At 40.3% G+C, this 25674-nt stretch overlaps 1 protein-coding gene across 3 annotated transcripts in view; it reads right to left on the bottom strand.

Moving 5' to 3' along the window:
* Positions 1 to 14165: 14165 nt before the first annotated feature.
* LOC120724927 (A-kinase anchor protein 7) overlaps positions 14166 to 25674 on the bottom strand; it is a 47054-nt gene continuing 35545 nt past the window's right edge. For 2 of the 3 annotated variants that reach the window (XM_040017455.1, XM_040017454.1), the window contains exons 10-11: positions 22359 to 22394; positions 14166 to 16945 (exon numbers count right to left, since the gene is read on the bottom strand). In XM_040017455.1, coding sequence (XP_039873389.1) covers positions 16725 to 16945; positions 22359 to 22394 — 257 coding nt within the window. In that variant the 3' untranslated portion in view covers positions 14166 to 16724. The remainder of the gene's footprint in view (positions 16946 to 22358; positions 22395 to 25674) is intronic. The other variant, XM_040017457.1, reaches the window with a different exon arrangement.

Here is a 25674-nt window from a genome sequence, read left to right on the forward strand (position 1 = left end):
CATTCCCGATTAAAGAAACAGACAAACACTTTCATCCTCCTCAGTTTTCTACTGTTGCTAGGTGAAAGCTTCCCAAGGACAAACTGAACATTTTGGACAATAGGAAGCAGCAATATTGTGCTGAAGAAATGGTGATAATTGGAAAGACTGAATCTCCAGAAAATTAGTATTAAAATGCACCGTGGCATGCCATTTTAGCTCACTGGATAAAGAAGGGTACCCTTATGATATTAGGCTAATGCAAAGACCGAAGTTTGAATGGGCCCTGAAGGCATTTACTGCATGGTGTTTCTCCCAGCTTTCCTGTCTTCTCTTCTCACTGTGGTCTCACAATAAAAGCTAACAAACATTTGAGAAGTGTGGCTCTTTTGTCCACATGTCATTTAAAAAAATCCTTTTAAAAGCCTTTTGAGGGTTATGTCTCTGTTCTTACTTGTCTTTGAGCTGAAGATGTTTTAGCTGGAATGTTTACATTTTTAGGGCTTAAATTTAGTGGAGTGATTTCCTCGACTAACATTTTAGCCAGTACAAGCAGCTGTAGCCATTAGCAGTCTATTAGGCTTTACCTCCTCTTATTTGAGGATGCTTTTTTAACTGAATTGGATGTCTCGACTGTTTTTATGGTATTCCTGGAGCACTTTTAATGTCATTATCTGATGTAAAAATCAATTGTTATTAGTGCTGTCACCGTTAATCTCGTTAAAATAAGGCCATGCGGTTAATGCCACAACGTTAATTAACGTGCCAAATCTCCAATAGTGATTTAACGCGGATTGCCCCGTGCTTGGGGCTGCATGGCACCAATGCGTCAGCGCGGTTAGCTCGTTAACGCGTTAGCGCCATGCAGCCCCTGGTACGGGGCGATCCACGTTAGCTTGCTAACGGAGATTTAATGCGGTTAATGCGGTTATGGCATTAACGTAATTTTAACAAGATTAACGCTGACAGCACTAATTGTTATGACAAAGACTACATTCATCTTTTATATGAAATTTAAGTTCAAGACTTAAGAATGTCAGTGAATGTCATTTGTAACAGCGTGGACACTGGGAAACATGGATGATCTGATATCATCGTGTTGGTGTTGTTCCTGGAACAACATTGCAAGTGACCAATCACATTGTTGTGACGTTATTCGTTGGCGCGCCAAGCCATTCGTGCATTTATGAAATTCCAATGTTGCAAGGACAATATCAATTCTGCTTAGTGTTTATTAAAGGGCTAGGGTCAGGGTCCGTTGATCGGCGGAAAGAGGCGGTTTCTCGCAGCTTAAGTACAGTTTTTTGTTTTACTGCGGTTTTTCCCGAAGTCGCAAAAGTATGACGTCACAACATTCTGATTGGTCACTTGCAATGTTGATCCTGGAACAACATTTACTATGTTGATCTGGGAACAACACCAACATAACGATATCAGATCGTGCGGGAAACACTCTGGCCGTCTGTGGCTCCAGAAGTTTGTCAGCTGATTGGATTATTTGTGTGTTTGGGCACATTTGTCTGTCTTGATCTCATCTAAGCTTATAAAAGCTGCTTTTGTAAGTCAGCAACTTTTGAGGGAGAGTGGAAAGATTAATATTTCTGCTCTAATCTGTCATGCCTGCATGAAATAAACCGAATTAAATTCAAAATATAAGCAAAAACCACAAGTTATATCACATATATTGCTTTGTCTTGTAAGATCTGCTGCTGCCGCCTCACGCCAGGTCGCTCACGGTCATGCCTGGTCAGTCACAAACAAGCACACAGTGTTCACAAATTAATTTGCTGGTGACATTTCTCTGTGGTGTAAATTAGAGTCGTTATTAGCGCAGAGTCAAAACAATCTTTACTTGAGGCCGGAGGGACATAAACAAGGCTGCCAGATACTCTATGTGAAAGTGAACCGTCAATAAATCTTTTCTGTCACCTTCCTCTTTCTAATCACCTCACACAAAGATGCAATGACCAAACGTGCACACACGCGCATTTTTAACTCTGTAAGGTCCAAATGAGACAATAAAATACTGCTGCCTTCACTGGCTGCAGGAACTTTTCCACTGGATTCATGCAACATGATCTGTTTCACAACATTTTCTTGTGTTTTATTTTTAGAAGCCCGGACTTTCATGGTTGTCATCACGTATACATTTTTTTCAAAACCTCATACAAGTGTCAGACCATGCCATCAGATGTTTACTCGATGGCACGTCTATAAAACGTACTTACTTGTAGACATGGTCACACACCAACTTAATCAAATGTATTATTTTATTTTTGTAGATCGTATCTGATTCAATGAGAAGTCTGTGTGTTTAGCTTCAACAAACTGCTGCCTTAAAAATAAAAAATCAAGTAAATTAAATTAAGTAGAAATTTTTATCTTTGACTTTTAGTATGTTCCTATGTCGGATTTAATTACCCAGACTCTAACGGATATCTTTATGGGAACTTTATTTTGATTAATTTATTTAGAAAAGACCATAACTGATATAATTTGCCCAAACGTGCACTTCCAAAAAGACCAGGCTGAATCAGTGACTGATTAATGTTTTATCCTAGGTCTCTCTTTGCTCTGTGCTGTCTATGTCTGCCCTCACCCCACCACATATTAGTGGAAGATGTTTACCCTTCCCTAAGCCTAGTTTCTTCCTGTTAAAACAGTTCTTTCTTGCCACTGTCATTAAGTGTTCAATCAGAGGGGGTCATCTAATTGTTGGAACTTTCTCAATATTATTGTAGAGTCTTTACTTTACAGTGAAAAGTATGTTGTTGTGAATTGATGCTGTATATAAATAAAATGTCATTTAATTTAATTTAACGGAGTGTCCCTGACATAACCAGAAATGTCAAACATATGCTTATGAGATTTTAAAAGAGTAAATACTGGGCATAATTTCATCAGAGAGACAGAATCATTTCAGTAGATGCGCATAGATAAAATCTGTCTGTAATATTAATATAAATAACTGACTGGCCATATATGTAACGGCTTTAAAGGTGTCCTGTGCCTGTAATCAGAAACCAATTAAAATCACAGATTTTTTAAAAATGAATCCACAGAAAGCAAATAACCATCACTGGCATGTCTTGGTACACATAAAATGCAGTTGTCTGAAGTGGCTCTTACCACCTTTAACATCTTTTAAAAAATTATTCTCAGGCTTATTATAAATCACACAGCCATTTTGACCCTGTCAGTATGCACAGTCCTTTTTCTATTAACGGCTAAATTCATATGACAGGCCTCAAAAAGCCTTTTCCCTGCTGCTGTATGAAAAAGTTCGGTTCATTAAAATGAATGTTGTTTGTTCACTCTGACCCAGCGGTGTGCTCTTTTATCCTTGTGTGTCTATGTATGATGTACTGCAGATAGCCATCGTGTGTTTGTGTTGATTCACTCCATCTGTGGTGGATGATGAGCCCACTGCTCGGATGCTTTGATGAAAAAAAGAAAAGAAAAAAGAAAAACATCGCACCAGCTGTGACTGTGTCATCGCTAAACCTGAGTGAAACCTGGTCAGGGAAAAACAGAGGAAATGGCACGATTATCTGAGAAGATGACCTCAGGATTAAAGTTTACACGCACCCGTGTGATGAGTTATAGTCACATCTGTGCTGTGACGGGAAAACCAGAAAGTATAAATCAAACAGAGCTGAGAACACAGATATGAAATATGGCTACATATGAAAAACATGACTGAAGGTGAGTCACAACTGAGCTGAATATAAAAACCATCGCAGAGGCTAACGGGTGAATTACTGTTTGTTTTGTTGCTAAATTTTAAAGCACAACTGCAATCTGGGAAACGTGTTTGCATTTGACCCACCTGACAGCAGGTGTTTATCACGACAAATTAACAGAAAATGGCTTTTGAGGCAATGTAGAAAGAGTTTTTACAGTTTGACAAGCACAGTCCATTGTTTCCAAAGCTGTGCAGCATGTAGGTTGACAGAGTAGTTCATCACAGCTGCCGTTTGCGGGTGAACAGTTTCACAGTGTTACAAATACCTGTTCCACAATGTTGTAGTATCACAATAATACTGTACTATTGCAAAATGAGAAATAAAAAAAATCAGCCTTTTAGTTTACATTATGAAAATGTAATAAAACAACTATCTGCAGAATGAATGATGCGTAACCTGAGCTGTCCTAACACAAATGACTTTAACATTTACACATTTAGACAGCTTACCCTTAATATAAGGAAACACAGCTGTTGTAAATCAAAGAAACATGTTGGGACAGCTCGTCAGATTCGCTGTTTTACTTTGTCGAAGTAGGCGGGGTGTTTTTGCTGAAATTGGGGTTCAGCATGTTAGCGCGGGGACAGTCTGCAGACGGCATGTCTACCTGCAGAGAGCATCTGTGGTTGATGGAGGCAGTGTACAAACCGGTCTGCAGGCTACTCCTTCTTGTGCTGTTCTTGGTTCTTCAGAAAAGGGTAAAGTTATACAATTTATTATTTATAATATAATGATGCTGAACTTTGGGTGGTGGGGCCCCCTGTGAATTTTTGCTTAAGTCCTCGACAGACTCTAGAACCATGAGTGTTTCTGCTTACCCTTGGCCACTTCTAGCTTAGCTTCTAGCATTGCCCAACATTGCTTATGTACTTTAGGAAATTCTATATATAGACAGAGAAAATGGGCTAGAGAATCAAAAGAAGGTAAAATCTTTTTCAGTTTACTTATATTTACATTTTTAATTAATATTTACTATTCATATATAGAGTGATGGGCTATTTCTAAAACCACTTATTACCCACAATATAATGAATTTGCATTTTTTTGCCTTGTAGCGATACATTTTATCTTTCAGTCTAGTTCAGTAGATGCAGCCACAATCATGTGGAAGACTGCTGGGTTGATAGTTGTCAATCAACACCCTCCAGATGGAGAGTAAGCCACAGAGAATCATTACTTAAAAGGCTGGCTGTGCACAGAGAGCTGTATCGAAGCAGATCAATGGAAAGTTGGCTGGGAAAAAAAAGTGTGGCATAAAAAGATGAAAATACAACAGGAATGACCAAAACCTTGAGAGGATTGACAAGAAAAGTAAATTCAAGAACTTTGAAAGCTTCACCAGGAGTAGTTTCTGGGGGCTACAACTGTCACACTCCTGAACCACAGACAGTGTCAGAGGTGTCTTACCTGAGCTAAGGAGAAAGAGAACCAAGCTGTTGCTTAGTGGTTCAAAGTCCTATTTTCAGATCAAAGTATATTTTGTATCCAGTGTAAAGTTTCTGCAGTCTGTGATGATTTGGGGTGGCATGTTTTATTAAATCCAAAGTCAATGCATCCGTCTACCAGGAGATTTTAGAGCGTTTCGTGCTTCCATCTGCTGAAAAGCTTTATAGAGATGCTGACTTCCTTTACCAGGAGGACAGTGCCAAAATTACTACCAAATGATTTGTTGACCATGTTATTACTGTGCTTGACTGGCCAGCCACCTCATATGACCTGAATCCCACGGAGAATCTACAGAGTATTGTTACAAGGAAGAAAATACAGACGAACTGAAGGCTATCAAAGCAATTCTGGCTTCAATAACACAGCAGGGCCACGAGCTGATTGCCTCCACACCACACTGTACTGAAGCAGACCACCAACAATGTGTTGAATATATAACTAAACTAAACATGTATTTTGAACTCGTTTTTGATTGCTTTTAGGAAATCTTTAATAATTTGAGGTGCTTGAGGTAAGCGCTAATCATCAGCATTAAACCAAAAGAGGTTTGAAATATTTCATTTATGTGCAATCAATTCAGACTTATTTACCCTATTAATTTTAATTATTTAAAAAAGACTTAAAGTGCCCCATAATGGCTCATAGAAAATAATAATCATCACTAAGAAAGCATTTTATAGTTTTATGCATTGTGTTGAAGATTAAATAGAAGATCGATTAAATAGCAAAAGAATGAGAGTAGCACGGGATACCATGAGGTATTTATATTTATTAATTTAAGAAAATCGGTTTGTTCTATTATATCTGTAACGAAAATGCATGCCAGTATTTCTTTAGCCAAAAGCTGATCTTTTGCACTTAGTGTCTAACTGCTGGAGGGTTTGGTAAGTACATAATCCAGAACTTCCACCATCCGTCAGGCTCTAATCGTTGTATTTCAAACATATCACACACAAATGTGCTGCTGTTCGATGACAGCCCTGCAATTTGTACTTGTCCTGGTGTTTGACAGATACAGTGCCACTGTCTCTAACAGATCCTGTGGATCCATATGTGGGTAAGTGCAGGAGGGTTAGCTTGTTCATATTCCAGTCATGTTTGTGTCACCTTGCAGCTGAGGCTCTTCACCACAAATAATTGCTCTCTGTTCCTCCTCCTCCTCCTCCCTCTGAACCTCATTTTCTTAAAATTAATACTGCGATAATTGCCCGCTTTCCGCCCACAGCCTCAGTGACACAGCTTTTTATGTTCAGATTTTATCATTGTTATTACAGTATTTCACAGAGTGTGTATATCTGGCACTTCCAGGCTGTTCATTGAAGTAGGAAGTGAAGGGAGAATTAAACAGGATCCACAAGATGATGATGGAAAGATGGCTTGAAAGTGCACATGCACTTTGTTTTAAAAACACACTGTCTGAATGTGTTCAGGAAGGCAGATGGTGCCATGACCCGAGACTGAAATAGAAAGAAAAAAAGAAGAAGGATATTTTGTCTTTCAGAGCAAGCAGAGAACAACCCTGTGGGCTTCAGAGAGTGTGCACACAACATGTATACACAACACAGAAACAGCACATTACAGTTAATGGACACTGGCCACATTTCTTTTATTGAATTATTTTTTTAAAAGCTCAAAATAATAACATTTATAGGTCGGGACTGTGAACCCCAACCAAACCCGATCTGAAAATGGCTTAATTATCAAAGTGTCCAACAAAAAAAAACTCCCAAAAAACTAAATGCTGGATCCTGCACTTCCCAGAGTGCTCACAGCACAACCATATTAGACCACATCTGCCTGGTGAAAGCCACAAATATTTCAAACTCTGTATCTCAAGATTGTGACTCATACTTTCTCATAAGTCTCATGCCAACGCTGTGATTTGTAATTCATGGCACTCCCTCAGACGCCAGAGAAAAGCTCAGTAATCCTCAATGACCAGTAAAGTGATCTTCATGTTTAACTCTGCAGAAGATTTGATAAAATGATAGATCTACCTTAGAGTTGTTTTAATTTAATCCAATTCCAGTTCTATTCTATTCAATTTTATTTATATAGCGCCAAATAATAACAGCAGTCACCTCAAGGTGCTCTATATATTTTTTAAGATAAAGACGCTGCAATAATACAGAGAAAACCTAAACAATCAGACAACCCCATTTGAACAAGCATTTGGCAACAACAGGAAGGAAAAACTCCCTTTTAACAGGAAGAAACCAGAACTAGGCTCAGGGAGGGGTAGATAGAGCAGGATCAATGTCCACAAGGCTGCAGGCCCTGATGGCATCCCCGGGCGTGTTCTCAGAGCGTGTTCTGGGGAGCTTGCAGGAGTGCTCACAGACATATTCAATCTGTCCTTGGCCCACGCTGTGGTACCGGCCTGCTTCAAATCCACCTCCATCGTCCCGATACCCAAAAACTCCAACCCATCTTGCCTCAATGATTACCGCCCAGTAGCACTCACCCCCATCATCACTAAGTGCTTAGAGCGACTGGTCCTAGCACACTTCAAATCCTGTCTCCCCCCCACCCTGGACCCCCACCAATTCGCATACCGCCAGAACAGGAGCACAGAGGATGCAGTCTCCATCGCAATGCACTCTGTCCTCTCACACCTGGACAACAACAACACCTACGCCAGAATGCTGTTTATAGACTTCAGTTCAGCATTCAATACAATCCACCCCTCACAACTCATCAGGAAACTGACAGACCTGGGCATCAGTTCCCTCATCTGCAAATGGTTACTGGACTTCCTGACCAACCGCCCCCAACATGTCCGGCTGGATAACCACTGCTCATCTACCATCACAATGAACACCGGTGTACCACAAGGCTGTGTGATGAGCCCTTTCCTCTACTCCCTCTTCACCCACGACTGCAGACCTGCTGATGGTTCCAACACCATCATTAAGTTTGCAGATGACACCACGGTGATTGGCCTCATCAGTGACAACGATGAGGCCGCCTACAGGGAAGAGGTGGATCGTCTGGCTGAGTGGTGCGACACAAACAACCTGCTGCTTAACACCGAGAAGACCAAGGAGCTCATCGTGGACTACAGGAGGAATGCTGACCCACATCCACCCATCCACATTAAGGGGACGGCTGTGGAGCGTGTGAGCAGCTTCAAGTTCCTGGGAGTCCACATCTCCGAGGATCTCACCTGGACGACCAACTGCTCCAAGCTGGTCAAGAAGGCTCACCAGCGCCTCTTCTTCTTGAGGACTCTGAGGAAGAACCACCTGTCCTCAGACATCCTGGTGAACTTCTATCGCTGCACCATCGAGAGCATCCTGACCAACTGTATAACAGTCTGGTACGGGAACTGCTCTGCCTCGGACCGGAAGGCGTTGCAGAGGGTCGTGAAAACTGCCCAGCGCATCGCCGGAGCACCACTTCCTGCCATAAAAGACATCTACAGGAAGCGGTGTCTGAAAAGGGCTGGGAAAATCATCAAAGACCCCAGTCACCCATCGCATGGACTCTTCACCCTCCTGCCCTCTGGGAGGCGCCACAGGAGCCTCCGGACTAAGACCACCAGGTACCGGAACAGCTTCTTCCCCACAGCTGTCAGACTCCTGAACTCTGCCTCCTGACATCTGACCCACGTTAAACTCATGGACTGAACATACACACACCCACAACCACCTACACACACACACATTGGACAACTGTACCCTCAAACACACAATAATAACATGGACTGAACCACCACTCACAACCACTAGCACTAGCACCTCTGTAGAAACTATCTACACCCGCAACTATCGTAACTGCACTACTGTAGAGCTCGTGTAAATATCATTCTGTGCATTCGATATCTGTAGCCACAACTGTTTAAAACTTGCATATTTCCCTTTTCCCTGTATTAGCTGTATAGCCTCGTAGAGTCTGTAAGTTTTTTATTTCATATTCTGATAGTTTTTCATATTTATAGCCTGTTGTCTACCTTAACTTAGCTTGTACGCACTAGAGGCTGTACTACTTATAGTTATAGAAATTCACAAGACATACTCATCCGTGTACATTATAATAACCATAATAGCCCTTTCTGTAGAGATACTCACAGTATCTTGATATTATTGATAATATATAGTGTATATATTAGATCACTAAGCACGTCTGGATGGATGCAAACTGCATTTCGTTGCCCTGTACCTGTGCATGTGCAATGACAATAAAGTTGAATTCTATTCTATTCTATTCTATATCTGCCATGGCCTGTTGGGGGTGATGAGAGAAAGAAAGGATTAAAACACACTTTAGAAGAGAAGAGCTAATGATTAAATGCATGGATGTGTATAAACCCATAGTGACTGAAAAAAGATGAGTGAAGAAGAAACACTCAGTGCATCATCTGGTCGTTAAGTCTGACCACATTAGCCGTCCAAACGCCACTTCAGGTCCCAATGTCAAATGAACTCTGTGGTATCACTGAGAGTTAAAAACTGTCTAAATTCTTTCATCTGCAATAAAATGATCAGTGTGGAGGCTCTACCAGGTGTAACAATTACGTTTAACATGCAGGCATCCATGAAAACAGAATTTATGAAGTTAAACGGAGGTTAGCAGGGATTTAGCTCGCTAGTTTCCATCTAAAGATGAGATACCATGTTCTGATTGAGGGATTTCTGAAAAATTAAAAGGTACAGCTCTGCTATCACTTCTGACATAAAGGAAGACAGAAAACTAAGCAGCAGCGATGTTTGTAGGGTTACTGAAGTTGGGCTAACTGGTATATAATGATGTGCTACGTGGTGGCTAACAACACAGCTATGGTTAGTATAATATAAACACATTAGCACAGTGAAGCTGGAGGATGAACGCTAACTTTTTTCCACTCAATAAAAGTTAGCACTCGCATGGCAAGATGCTGTTAATGGACCAAACTGAGATAATCCATCCACAATCAAGGTTAGTCATTAATATATTGCTGCATGGGCTGGACTGTCGTTACATCATAAGGTTTTTTTTTAAAAGAACTGAGCTTTAAAACATGCTGCTGACGAAGTGTGGTAATACAAGCTAAGCGAGATCAACAGTGATCACTTCCTTTTTTGGGGGGGGGGGGTTGTTCCGATTAAATAATACAAGATACAAAGGATTAAAACATCTTAAAAACATAACAGCCTTAATAAAAGCAGAGTAGTTTGGACCCAAATGCAGGGTTCATACATCATCACTTAACAACCGGATTGGAAGCCCCCGGCAGCTTAGGCCTATTGCAGCATAACTAAGGGAGGGCTGAGGGTCACATGATCCAGACCTAACTATTTGCTTGATTAAAAAGGAAGGTTTTAAATCCTATTTTCTATTTACACTGAGAAAAGATGGAACAACTGCATGCTGGAGCTCACATTGTGCAGAAAGCCAGAAGAAACTCTTGTTATGCTCTTCAAGGTTAAATGGACTGAAGGAACAGCCCAGGTGGTCACAGGGTTCATGAATATGCAGGAGCAAGTTCTATGAATGATTTCTGTTTCTGATGAGCCACAGCAGGTACGAAGCCCTACTTCTAACACTTTGCAGTAGATGCTATCATTGACCTTGTGATGAGCTGACATTTTGACATTTTGCAGCAGTGAAGTCACACTATGAAACGTTAGCACTGACAACCCAGAAAGTCAGGAAGAGTAGTGCCCTTTACTCTCCTATTTGATGGGACTGCAGAAGAACAAGCTTTCACATTTACCCCGATGTGAAACTCTGAGAGGGCCGTAAATGGGTGACAGCCGAAGACAAGATTTCGAGAGTGTAACTTTAAGATTGCTACACTGATTATTTGAGTCACACTGGATGGTGATAGAAACATGCCCTCCATCCACCCTCAGCCTCACAGTCACACTTGGCTTTGTGAGTGCTGGTGAATCACACAGTATGTGCTGCCATCACTGTACTATATTGCATACAGGTCGGCCGATGACTGAATCATGGAATCGGTTGTGCTGCATTACTCTGTGTGATTCAGCAAATTCGCACATTATGAGGGAAGCTGTGAAGTAAAAGAGCTCGGAGGGTTTCCGCCGATAACACCCTGGTGACCCCGTTTTACAGAACTCTTACGGACATTTTCCATTTATTTAAAGATGATGTAAAAAAAGAAAAAGAAAAAAGGAAAGCTCAGAAAAAAAGGCTTTAACAGTGTGTACTTTACTTATGTGTATGTGCTGTTTGCCTGCCTTCCTAGAGATGGAGGGTCATTAATGTAAACAAGCAATAAGGTTATTATAATTTCATTATGAATATTATTTTGATTGAGTGCTGGAACAGAGCTTTGAATCATTTCCAAGTCACGTATTGACCGTTGTTTTGTTTCTTGATGGCTCCAAAACTCAGTGTCCGGCTATCTGCCTCCTACTGATCAGTAAGCAATTAAGCAAATATCTAAAGAGAGCACACACAACCACATCCATACAGTTCATTGCCTCACCTTTAAAGCTACATCAGGGGTTTCTTTGGCCTTGCTTTCCCATGAAGCTAGAGAAAAGAAATACAGTTGTCAAATCCTTCAGGTCTAATACAGTACGGTGCAAAAGTCTTGAGCCATCTCTCATTTCTCTATATTTTGTTTCCAAGGAGCCCGAGTTTCGTGTAACTTTTAAAGTGGTCTTGAGCATTAGTTCTTCAGGCTATAAGAAGGTCTTTCAAAGTTTTTCTTTGGACATTTTCTGCTTTTTCACTAATTTTGGTGATTCCCAAAAAGCTGGCACATTTCAGCATGGTGTGCACGTTGTCTCTAAAAAATTTGAGGAAACTGGACAAGTGGAGGACAAAAGATGAAGTGGCAGTCCTAAAAAACATCATCAACAAAAACAATCCGCAGTAGATGAACACATACCTAAAAGTTATTTTCTTAAGAAATAGGAAGACTCTGATGTGAGGACTTGAGAGATTGAATGAATCAGGTGAGTCAAGATTAAGAACGAGTGGGATGTGGCTATTTCCGAGTGACAGGTGGGTTTCTTGTTAAACAGTTGGTAGCCAAAGAATTTGATCTTGTTCATTTATAAATCAATGGGCACCATTTACTGGCTAGATTTATTCTGCTTCGTAAAAATATAACTGGAGAGAGAAATCAGCCTTGCACAGAGATTTAGTTGGACAGGTTCAAGTAGAACAGACTCATGTTTGAAAGCCACCAAAGTCACTCTAAAGTTTCAAGGTGTAAGTTGACATCTAACAGGTGAGAAACTGTACATTCAGACATAAATGAAAAAAATAACAGGGGGCAACTTAAAAACAGCTTGTCACTAAAATAACAGCAAAAATATGTACTTCAGTGCACTATTAGAACATCAGTTTGAAGATTCCCATCACTCTGCTGTTGTTTCTAAACAAATACCAGTTGAATTTACCTGTTTGAGTTGATGTGAAGTACATGTTTCCCATTATAAGCTTGAATAACAATGTTTGAAGTGCTGCGACTACAATAAGCAACTATAAGTGAAAGATTTGTAGCCTATAAGCCTATTTTATGTGGGACGCAGAGTCCTCTCTACCATTACATGAAAGACCTTAGTTACCGTTATTGAATGCATAGTAATACAATAAAGGGAGATAGTGTAGAGATTCATGCCCACATTGTCCTAGTGCTTCATGTGCATCAGCTTTGAGGTGGTTATATTTGTAAACAGAGCCTTTTCTCTCTATTTCAATCCTTCCTCGGTTTCAGCTGAGGCAAAATAAAAATCGTGTGTGGGTGTGCTTGGGGTGTGAAGGGCCTGTGAATGGTAAATGCATAATGGTAAATGTTATTTTCAAAAGCTGAGATGTGCACAATTTAGCAGTGATGCTTAGAAAGCTGATAAAAATAGAAACATTGCTTTAAAAGGATTTTACATTCTTAAGAATCCTGATTCAAATGTTTTGCATAATGGTGACTGGTTGCTTTTTGGATAATGGGTTTTGGTTTTACAAGAGCAAATTGTGGTGATTCAACAGACAAAAGTTTTGCTCCAAAATGTTTCTGGGAAAAACTGGGACCTTTTACCGCCAGGACACCATATTATCTATCTATCTATCGGTTTCAGTCATGCAATGCAATAAATTTTTTCTTCAGGGGAACCTTTAGTGTTTGCATTAATGTTACTTAGGCAAGTACCATAAATCTAAATGGTGAAGCAGATCAAATATGACCCTGTAGGGCAATAGCATGTTTGACAACAGCAAGACCATGTAACCCGCTACTTTGCAAAAGGCTGCTGAGTAAAACTTGAGGAACATGAAACTAGAGCCCAGGGTGTTCATTCAGCCTCTGAACTCCTCAGATCAAAATCCCAGTGACCGTCAGCGGGATGCACTGGAACTCAGCAGCCTACAGTTGCCCAAACCCAGAGTTTCAATTGCAAATGCACTGGTGGCCTGGATGGAGGCAACCTGTCACCAAATAATCGCAGACTGCCTCAGGCTGACTGCAATCACTCTCAGGTAGATTAGCAACATGCTGCAATCAATCCGAGTAAGTGTGGGACAGTAAGTGCAACTCATCCGCATCTCCACTCAGCTGGTTTGCAACCGGTTGCCAAGCACCCATGTCATTTTGCAGTTAAGTGACCATACTGCAGAAACTAAATCACAATTTATGCAGGAATTTCTATTTTAGATCCATGAAGTTCAGGCTTTATTCTGAATGCAAATAGTTAATTTGGGAAGTTTTGTTTAAATTTTGTTTGTAGATGGCAACAATTTGCTTAAAGTTTGCACTAAAGTTGCTTTGAAGGTGGCAACTGACTGAGTGGTTCCAGACCCATCTTTGACTCATCTTCAGAGGCAACAAGGCTTCAAAGACTGCAGTAATTTTGAACGTGCTGCGGTCTCCCACCACTGTGACTCCAGCATATACAATTGTATCGAAGTAAAACAGTCCCTTTAAAATGCTCGCCACTGTTAAAATAATTTTCTTACTGTAATCTTAATGTAGCAAAACACACACACACACACACACACACACGTGCACCCAGACTGAAATAAGGAGACGGGGATAAGAGGATATTAGTTCTGAATCTCATATCCTGTTTTATTGTTCAAATATGGCAGAACAAGATATACAACACAGTACAAACAACACACCCACTCAGTCGGACATACACGTGGAAACATGGAAAGGCAAACATAGAAGACATATTTGTACGCTTGTTCACACACGCACACACACACACACACACACACACAAGTCTGAGTTTCCATGATTGATACAGACAAGAATTTCTCAGGGGAACCGCTGATCAAACATCCCACAGACAAACACATCCACGCTTTCACAGACACATGAACAGGCCAACAGGACAACTTGTGTATTAAAGGGGATTTTAAGGAGATTAAGGACCTGGTGACAACAAAAAAAAGCGAAAAGAAAATGTTCAAAGTCCACCGTAAGACAGCTATCCCCCTCCTCCTCCTCCTCCTTCCATCCGTCTGTGTTATTGACCGTTTAAGTAGGTTCCACAGAGATGAGAGTGCATTTTCCAGCTCACACCTGTTCTCACTGCAGGGAAATTAAACCTCAAACAGCTGAAAATCAAAGTCACTTGCTTTTTTCTTACAATGGAAATAACACATATTCTGTTTTATGGTGGACTTTTTAATTTTTTTTAAAACATTTAACTCAAGAATCCAACCCTTTAGCCTCAGGCTGATGTTTAAGAGACTTTGGCAAATCCCCGAACCTACCCCACACGCGGGGTAAAAAACATCCTTCAAGAAAACAAGAATCGCACGAGTTTGTTTTAGTGACTGAAGGCCACTTTGATCTGAACAGTATAAACCTGCTCTGTAAAATCCGAAACCAGTTTTTAAAAACATAAATTACAAAAATCTTGTGCTTTGTACACCTTCGAAATACAAACTAAAATCCAGCGTCTTCATTTTTTATGTTTTTACATTAAATCATGTAAATCAGCTGTAAGACAAAGCAGCTAAACAGATTAAATAATCACTGTTCTAGCTGTTTCCTGCAGTAATATCTAATTTAACACTGGTGCGTACGTATTTCTGAATAACAGTGGATGGATTTCATGAGCACAACGCTATAAGGGCCTATGTCATTAAGCTTACATTAAAAAAAAAAAAGATGGAAGACAGCGAAATTAGGAGCTGTGGGGTTCTCAGCTGTGAGGAGCTATTGTGGGACTCTCAATCACTGCTTGCCTTTAACAGCTCTTCCATGTACAGTACTACAGAATCAGATGCTTCTCAGCATCAGCATACTGATACACCCCAAAACAAAAACACTGAGCCTCAAACAAACGGACTCCAGCCTGTGTCAGACTTAACAATTGACCAACGTGCTGCGTGCTGCTCTTTAAAAATGCATTTCATAGAGAATCAAACAAAAAAAAAGAAAAATCACACTGATGTATTAGAGAGGAAGGCGAGTTCTGAAATAAATACTTAAGTCTAACAGTAATAACAGCTTGTCAAGGATTTAATCATGAAGGTTCTGGCATTAACGGAGTGACATTTTTGGCAACTCATAGTGTAATGTTACGCTGAAGCACATCATTTTATTTTGTAGCATCCCCAAGCCACCAAAGTTAGTGTTTTTATTTATTTTTAGTGGAGGTTGATTTATAGGATTTTGCTCAAAAGCATCACTCAAGTTTCCAAAGTGAATCTATCTCAACTCCATGATTGTCTCGGTGCTGCCTCGGTAGTACACACTCTGGTAATGCAACTGTAATATATGACACTAAAAGCAAAGCTGTGGGGCTGGGGGCAGGTTATGTCAGTTTCTGTACCAGACGTGAAGAAGATAAAATAAAATGCTAGAAATTTAAATAAGATCTATTTAAGTGGACTGCCAAATGCAACAGAAGCTTGCACAGATTCAAGTCCAGCATACTGACGCGTGTCTCACACTTAAGTTTGAAGAATCCAGCCAGTCACACGGCCTCTTCAGCCACAAAGATGAACAAATGATTTTCTGTCTATGAAGGCAGAAGACGTTTAAAGGATGGTGAAAGACTCTTCACCTGAAACCGTTTCAGCAAAAGGCTTTTTTTTTCATTATCAGAGGGAAATAAAGGACATTTCAAGTTCATTTTAAAAGGTAAACTAAACTATAAACAAAACTTAATTTTTCTTATTCTAAAAGGGCAGTTTTGCAGTGACGGGTCACAGTGAAGCCTTAAATACGGATGAGTGTCTCTACAGGAGTGCTTCACATCTGTGTTCTGGGTTTGAGTGCCAACATGTACCCCTCCCCTGCAGATCAGTGCAGAAGGAGGGACGAAACTCTCGCTGTTAGATGTAGGACAGCAGAGTTGGTGCGGTAAGTCAACAGGCTAAACAGGCTGGCCTGTTAGAATGGTCACCTGGCGTTAATTTCAAGCTACATTACCTATTTAACTAGCACTGTGTCGAGCTAGGTCAGGTGGGCGGGTGGCTAGCGTGGCTGGCTAGCTGGGTTAGCTGGTCAGCAAAGTGTGCTGACTGGTTGGCTGGTTCAAGCTTTGTGCCCAGGTCTTACTGACTCTTCTCATGTCTAACCAAGCCTGGCTGATGGTGTCCGGACTGCTGGTTTTTCAGTCTCTGCACCTCGGTCGGGTGAGGTCACTTCCTGTTCACTGTGATGGAGTTGGCTGTAGTGTTCGTCTTTGTAGCAGTTTCCTCTGTATTTCCAGGGGGCTTCACTGCGGCAGCATTAGGACCGCCCCCATTCTGAAGTGTTTCCTGTTTGTACTGTTGCAAGGCGCGGTTGACGGCGTCCTCGACCAGTCGCTTGCTGACCTTCAGCAGCTCCGCCTCGTCTGGCTCAGACCGGCGACGCCCACCTGGGTAGCAAAAGCACAAGTATATGAGCACGTCATGTCCATTAACAGCGAGTTGAAAAAAGTAATCGATCAACTTTGCCAATAAAAGAGTTTGTCAGCAATATTGTGGGGAAACAAAAACAAAGAAAATCACATAATTGATCAAAATCAACAAATCTTAGAAGATCAGTGGAATTGTGCCAAAGGAGAAAGCCATCCAGCCATGGGCCAGATTCAAATTACTTACTTTAAAATTGTAAAAAAAAAAAAAAAGGGTATTGGACATAGCAAAACATCTTACATAAATATTGCCTCAAGGTCGAGAGTCTGGTGAGTAACGACCCCTCCTTCCCTTAGTTAGCTCCAGTTGCTAGGCAAAGTGTGTACCACTTGCAGTTGCCGAGTTGCTGCTGGAGTTGGTGGCAACAATGATGCAGCACATGGGGGACTCTAGTGAGTAAAACTAGTGAGTAAAACTTGCTTCTTACCAGTGCAACCAATATGTTTCAACACATTGACTTTAAGTTGAAAGTCAAACGTTGCCACGTTTCTGGCTTGCATATCAATTGTGCAAGTTTGACTACTGCTGAGTAAGTTGTTGGCGAGTATTTTCAGACAAGCTGGCATCTGCCATTCAATCTATGATGCAGCACTAGGTGCAGCACACTCTTTGGCTACCAATTACACCTGGCAACTCCAAGCAACCTCCAGCAACCACTTGCCAACTGGTTGCGGAACACGTACGTTTCCCTAGCAACTGGATGTTGCCATAGGGTCAATGACTGATCTGTAAGCCTGCATGACTGAGGTCTAAATTCGTTTTAGCCCATATTGCGCGTAGTTTTAAAATGTAATAAAGGCAAATTTTGTATAACTGGCACCTTCAATGTTAAAAGGCGACCTATTATATTTTCACACACCGTTATAATGATGGGTGCTCCTATTAAACACAAACCAGTGCACAAACATCTGAATGATGTCAGTGGTAGGAGATTTCCACAGTATTGTCATCAACCTGAATGCAAAGCTACGCTACACAGTCCAAGAATAAAAACATGGGAGTGATAACAAGGATGCCAATGAAACTCTAAACCCGATTTATACCACCATCGTCAACTGTCAGAATATAAATGCCCCCTTGTGCCTGTAAAAGGGCATGTTAGAGCAACATCAGTACTCAATAAAAAAAATATCCAAACCCATCATGAAACTGCTGATTGTTCTCTGTGTTTGTGGCTCCAGCTGAGCTTCCACTTCACCATATGTGTCAGGAATTAGTCAGTTTTTAGCTATAGTGACATTTAACTCGACGGTAAATTTGATTGCAGCACTAAGCTGCTTCCTGTGGTGTCTGAGTGCCTTTCTGATGAAAACACGACCCGTTTCATTCTTTTTCTAATATGCTCAAAATGAAAACAGAAAATAACCATTAATCTGACAATAATTAATTGTGTGGATTCTCCACTCATCACAGACTGAACACGGCGACAACAGATCGATGTCGCAATAGGAAAGAAGTGATCGTTGCAGAGATGATAGTCACAGAAGATGTAAACAGCTGATATTAATTTCCTTTTTGGTTTGAACACCAAAGCAAATCATTTAAGTTTAGTTCAGCTACAGACAAAATGGCAGACAGAAAGACGGCAACGCCAGTCAGAAGAATCGCCGAGATGGTCAGTCAGTCAATAATTCATGTAGAAAGAGAGCAAAGCAGGCAGGCAGGCTGTAGGATGGACAGGCAGGAGCAAGCCATTCAGAAAGAGAGTAATAGAAAAATCATTCAGCCATCCAGTCTGTCTGGCGCACACAAACACACACACAGACAGGTACGCACAAACACTATATAACCGCATTAGCTTTTGATTACCAAGGCCAAGCACAAGATTCGCACACTAACCCTCTTTACCACAGAATCCCACTGGGCCCATAGGTTTGTTTCATTTGAAATCAGCGTCGTGCTCTATTATTCATTATACAGTGAGACAGAGCATACAGCAGGAGACGACGATGATAATTTTGCTGAGATCAGAACCAGCTGAGAGTATGATGCGTAATTTATTGTCATCTGTTGTTTTCATCCGACAGAGGTGTCTCAAACCAGCCATGTGTCACATTCTGTTCTTATGTTTTGTTTTTGTTTTTTTTAAAATATTAACCAACAAGATGGTGAAATTAAATTAAAGCAAGTTCTGATGCTGTGTTAATTGTTCAGTCATCTGCTGTTAGACTGTTACATAAGTGATAATCCACACACAATGAGTCATTTTATATGAAAATCCTTCTGTGCAGACTACTAAATTAGCATACCCATGAATAATAAATACAACAAGGTGCCACCGACCTTGCTGTGCCCTCTGTTAACATGCAAATATCAGTGAAGTGCATCTGCTGACCTCTGTGCAGAATATAATACAGTGGCATCAGTCACCAAAGACCGACTGTGAGCTGAAATCTGTTATCCAGACCACTGGAATAAGTCACTGTCGCGAGTATATCACCTCCGCCACGGTCTGATGACACGAGCACTGTGCGACTGTGGATTTATGCTGTTTATGCCAAGCGTCCAGCCTGGTAACAGCACGCCAAACAGAAAACAGGAGTCGTCAGAACAAGCCAGCAGTTGCTTCTCACTCATCTATTTAACGTCCCCGTGTGCTCGAATCAGCTTTTCCATCTATTGTTTTTGAACATGTTTTGTTTTAGCAACTTGAGGTTTATCGAGTTGTGCTTTCTACAAAACGCTGCTGCTGTTGTACTGAGATGTTATTTGATTACCTGCCTGCTTGTCTTTTTGAGTGAGTCATACCTCTGATTGATGTTTGTTTTTCTATCTACCCTTTAGTTTTAGTGACTGAATTCACTGAATATGCCTTTCTCAGTAAAACTGCAGGCAGATTTCTAAGTAGCGCAGAGTGGCGCTCCTAGCACTAATGATCACAATCGTTTAAATCATGTGACGGTCATCCTGTTTAGTCTTTGCTCCACTCTTAGAACTCCCTCACAGTCAGCGCCACAAAGCGTCCGCTCATTACTGATGACCGGTTTCTGATTCATGAGATAAACAGCAACTGGGCCAATACTTATTTATTTATTTTTTAAGCAGGGAGCATATTCTGCACTTTACTTAGGCAACCTCCTAGTGGGCGACAGTCTGAAGTAAAACAAACATTAAGATGTTTGCAGTCCTCTCTGCTGTCAGAAACAGTTTAATCAACATTTAAAATATAGTAAAACTGCAGTAAATGTAGTTAAATTAAACTGTGCCTAACAACAGTAAAGCTGTAATTTGGTCAAACTAATCTCTGCTTTCTTTATTTAATTAAACTGTTTAACAACACCCTAAGACTATGTGAGGTCTCCCTGTTTTTGTCACATTCTTTTCAGCCAGGTTGCAACACCCTGTTCATCTGTAGACTACTTCTGTTTTTTCTTACCCATCCCAATTGAAGTGCATAATCTTAGCTGTAGTAGTTATTACAGGACAAACAAAAGTTTGAGTCAGCCAAGCGAGACCAAAAACATTAGGTGTAGATTGTACCTCATATCAGACACTGACGGCATGTTTCTACAACTGTTTGGACCCGATCTGTCTCAGAGTTTTTTCCCCATCCGTGCAAGACTGTCAGTCCACTGTTAACCTCAGCTGTCAATGCCGGGTGACGTCTACCTTTATTTACTCTGGAGGAGGCCGTAAACCTTTGTGAAAGCAGTCCAGTACGGGTGAGTGAGTCAGAGAATCCTACTTCACATTGATGGCAGCCAGGCTGAGGAGAATTGTTGAGGGTAAACGCAGCAGTTTTTGTTGCTCTTAGCTGTTGTTAACATCTGTTAGCTGCTGTTTGTCAGCATTAATTAAACTTTCTTTGATATGGCCTAACACATTACTGGACTGGAGCTGATTGATTACATTCTCACATTGTATGAGAAGGTATTCAAAGTGTTTATCAGACACTTGAGCCTAACATTAGCCTACATACATAATGTTCTCCTCCACCTTTGGAGTACTACATATTTGACTGGTCTCTAGCCACATGTGTAAAACACCAATAGTTGGAAGGGAGATGTCCTTCCCAGACTCTGTATTCAAATATGGTGGATGGTTTGTTGGAAGATGCACACTTAGACTGAGTACAATATGCAACCCAATATTGATGAGTGTACATTTAAAAAGTGCTTCTTCAACATTCTTTTCAAAAATTATATTTTTTGCTTTGAGAGAAACTGACTTGCTGGGACAAATGAGGAGCTTTATAAAGCACATTGCTTTCGAACAACTTTAAATTGCCCGAGCCCAATGGAGACTGCTGGCTCAAACTTAGTTGAATAATGATTAATATTTATAAAGGTTGCATATAGTGCTGGCTCCAAATTAACAGTAAAAGATGTCGTTGGCGTGGCTGGATCTTTTTTTTTTTTTTTTTTTTTTAAAACATTCAACAAAGACATCCATGTACAGCTGAAAACTGTATGTTAATTGTGTTTTGTTATTTATGTTTTGTTAACTTTTATGTTGGATATTTGAGGGTTTGTATAAGAATGCATTAGAGCTGGCATATTTCAATATGTTTGGTCTAATCATCATTTTATGAATTGAGAAATAGCCCAGTCAGTGACGGTTACAGCCGGAACAAACTGGGTGAAACCTCGCCTCTCATCAAAACAGAAGAATCATATCACGGTGGGAACTGTGTAATTTACTGCAAAGGACAAGACGACTACAAGAGATATTCCTCAACAGGGTTCTACTGGTTCTACAGTTGAATTGCAGTTTGTACACATGCTGAACCCATTACATGTCCACTAGTTTCTAAAGGTCTCAACCCAATTTAAGTAATTTATTTGCATATAGATTGAAAATAAAACACATGAAGAAGGAATGTCTGTAATAAAATATGTGTAAGTAAATATCAAAGTAAGAAAGGTAAACCTAAAATGTAAACAAGAATTATGATTTCGAGTGCAGGATGAATTATTTTACTCAAATGAGGGGGATGCAACTGAAACAAATACATAAAACCCAGCAGCACGATTAATGGACAGCCTACTTAATCACTTCCTGCCCAGATGCTCTAAATAGGACAGAGGCTGCTTCTGCTTCCACCATTTACGCTAACTTAATAAAGAGGAATGAGATTGTCTGTGATTGGATTACAACAATATTAGTAAAAATACTGAGAATGATCAGAGAGACGATTTGGATACAAAAAAGCAACGAGATGGTATCATCTTTTGTAATCAATAAACTGGAGATTATTCCAAGGCAAGAAGTAATCACACCATTAATCAGCCTGAATTTGATTGTTGTGAAGGTATATGGGGAATGATGGCTTTAGGGTCATTGCAGTTGTAGCTTGTAATCAGATGCAGATCACATTTTGAATGAACCCTCCCAACTCTGATTGTACACATATGACGGGAGGAGGACACGTACTTGAGCGTTTAGCACGGACTGGAGCCTGAACCAAATCTGCAACACAAGCACAAACATCAAATATTAAGTAAGCACAAACAAACAAAGCAGACATATTCTGGCGTCTCAGGGATTGCACACACTCTCCAAACAGCGCCGTTATAAGAGCCTCTTTGTGTGTTACCACGGGGGAGATACTTTCAGTGCTAGACAGCAGTGATTTTAAACATTAGTTTTGGACCCCGGGGCTACATGAAGCCTAAAAAGGATGCAGAAATACTGTGAAGGCAAAACTGTTAACCAAAGCCACTGAGTCATACTACCAAAATACTGCATTAGGTTGGACAGAAGGATGGAGAAGGAAAGCAGGGCACAATACCGTGGGCAAGTTTTCTTCTTGTAAAAGTGGCTTTTAAAAGAAATCTGTTGCATACCAGAAGCTTTTATTTTGAGGCTGCACTTCAGAAAATAAAACACTGGACAAGATACGATGACATAAGAGTGAACTAAAACCGTGACTTAGCGCTTCTTGAGCTCCTTCCGTTGCATTGAACACCCAGAAAATATCGCTTTCGATGCCAACCTTACGTAAGGCGGTTTCGTCTCGCTTGTCAAAGGTCTCTTCTGTGTCTGTATCTGTTAATGTGACTGCGTGTTTCTATCTGCCTATTCAATCTTGACCTGTCGAAGTGACGGCCTTTATGATGGCAGTAAAGCCATCCTCTGTACCTGTTTCTCACCCACACACACTAGCAGAGAAACAGATAAGCTTTTCAAACTGCGGATAAACGGACTCCACGGCAACGAGGCTGACAGACACATGAATCTCACTCGCTCAACTTATCTCTCTCTCCCCCTCACACACACACACACACACACACTCAGTGTTCCCACAATTTCTCAAAGCGCCAGCCCTCCTCGTATCCTCTCCTCTCGCTGCCACTCTGCTTTTACCTTCTCTAACCTCGCTCTCTCTTTATTCAAACATTTGTTCCTCTTGCTCTCCCTCTCTTCACCTTTTTTTTGCTGGCTGTGTAGTCATGGTGACAGTGATGAGAACCAGACACACACTTTTAACAGCAAAAGGAGGTTGTACCGACTTTCCATCTGTTTTTGTTGTCAAGTTTAACTCTCTATAGCCTCTAAGTATCATCTTCTCCCAAACCAGTTCGTCTTTACCTATTTGGCTTCTTTGCCTCTTTCTTACGTTCCACTTCCTCACTTTTTGGCCTTTTTCAAGTCTCTAAAACAGCTTTTTTGGTCTTAGACTGAAAGAAAAAAAAAGTAGAGAAAAAAAAGTTACAAGCGCTCTGCACTGAGGTCCCATCATCAAGGAGTGACCCTAATCATACGCTAATGTAATTTTTGTTCTCGTTTCTAAAACAAAGGGGCAGAGGTTCGTTGGTTTTCTACTTCGATCCAGGCTAATGTATCTGAACTATCATGACTAATACATCTTTTAGTGTAACTTTATTGACTTGACTTGATTTTATCCACATCCAAACTAGAATTACAGCATTACTGTTAAAATTATTACATTACAGCCTTACAGTTGTGTCCCTCCCGTAATCAGTCAAGGTGCAGTGTAGACTTTAAAACTAATTTTATTAGTAATTCAGTTTCTTATCTTTCCCTGAGTCACTGAATAATAGGGGTGGGGGAAAAAAACCGATACTGTGTAGTATCGTGATATTTTGTTTGCTAATAATGTATCGATACAGGGACAGCAGAAATCGATATTTTGTTACAAAAAAGTTTTTGTGGACTGGAACATGCTCTGACTTCAGAGCATGTTGATCAGCTCCTTTTTCTGAGCAAGAATCCTGACATTCCTTCACTGTCCAAATGTGTTTAACTTTTTTTATGGCAGCAATAAACATGACAGTTTACTTATTTTAATTTAAGACATGTTTTATTTTAATTAAGTTTAAAACTTTTTTATTTAATGTAAAATTATATATTTTTTTTAATTTACTTTGAAATTCTTCAGTTGCTGAAGGGGCTGCATAGTTTTCACAAATTGCATAGTTCAGAATAGCTATAATTGTACCAGATGGTTGCATTCAGTTAAGTTGGACTAGACTATAATACAAACCGTTCAGTTTGTCAACATTAAAACTGACTGAAATGAGAGAAAGACTGAGTGTGAGACTTTGTTATTAGATAAAATGAATACTGATAAACTTTACCTTTATGTACAGAATCTGAATATCGCAAAATATTTTTAAAAATTGCAATAATATCGTATCGTGCGTTAAGTATTGTGATAATATCGTATCGTGGGATGTATGGTGATTCCCACCTCTACTGAATAATGGTCCAAACAAGGGTTTTGCAAATCCTTTTGATATTACAGAAAAGCTGACCCTTGATCTTTTACAGCCACAATCTTATCAGTTCATCCTTGGCTTTAGCAGATAGATGGAGACTCCTTTCAAGAATTACTGTGATGACATATTCACAAGAATGGGCTTGGCACTGTCACCATTGACAAACAAAATCTAAGATGTTTATTACTAAGTTTATTGTTATAGCTGTTGCAGAGTCCATGTGAAAAGTTGTGTAAAATGTAATTAGTTCCCTCAATGTGTTTAGGACATGTGACAAGGTACATAAAGACATATGAAATCACTATTCTGCTACTGCTGCTGCTGGTTCAGATCCACAGAAACTCAACCAAATGAATATGCATTCAATCAACAGCAACAGAAATTGTCTTATTAAATAAAACACAATTCTAATCTTAACATGTGGAGTGGTTTTCAATAACTCAAAGAGGTTTTCTATTAAGTTTTCTAAATAAAAAGGTCACTCTGCCACAGTCACAGCATGTCAATGTACTGATGTTAACATATAGTTTAAAGCATCGGAGCTGCTGGGTGTTCTTGATATGTTCTCTTTTAACTTTGTTCCTCTCTGATGTGCTCCTGCTGTCTCGCTCTCTAATATCTTCCAGGTCTCATAGTTGCTCCGAGAGGCAAAGGTTGAAAGGTTCTTGCTGTTCTTGGTGTGCAGACGCTATGTTTAGGATTTTGACCGTACACTGTCAGCTTTGAGTCTGTACAACGTCAAGTGGCAGTGTGTGTCTGCTCGAAGTCACCACTCCACTGTAATATATGTTGGCCTTTGAAGGGACCGTTAAACACCATTACTGCAAATTCTCTTACACAACCTCCCCTACTTATTCATCTTGCTTTTAACAGCCTCTTCTTCAAGAGAACCATTTGCAGGATTCTGTTGAAACCTGGACAATTTCACTTGAAAATATCACCTCTTGGATGGATGGATATTCTACTGAGCCCAAACCGGAAATTAAATGGACCAGATAACGGCAGCT

Source organism: Simochromis diagramma, unplaced genomic scaffold, assembly GCF_900408965.1.
Source record: "Simochromis diagramma unplaced genomic scaffold, fSimDia1.1 OVJJ01000802.1, whole genome shotgun sequence".
NCBI classification, from domain to species: domain Eukaryota; kingdom Metazoa; phylum Chordata; class Actinopteri; order Cichliformes; family Cichlidae; genus Simochromis; species Simochromis diagramma.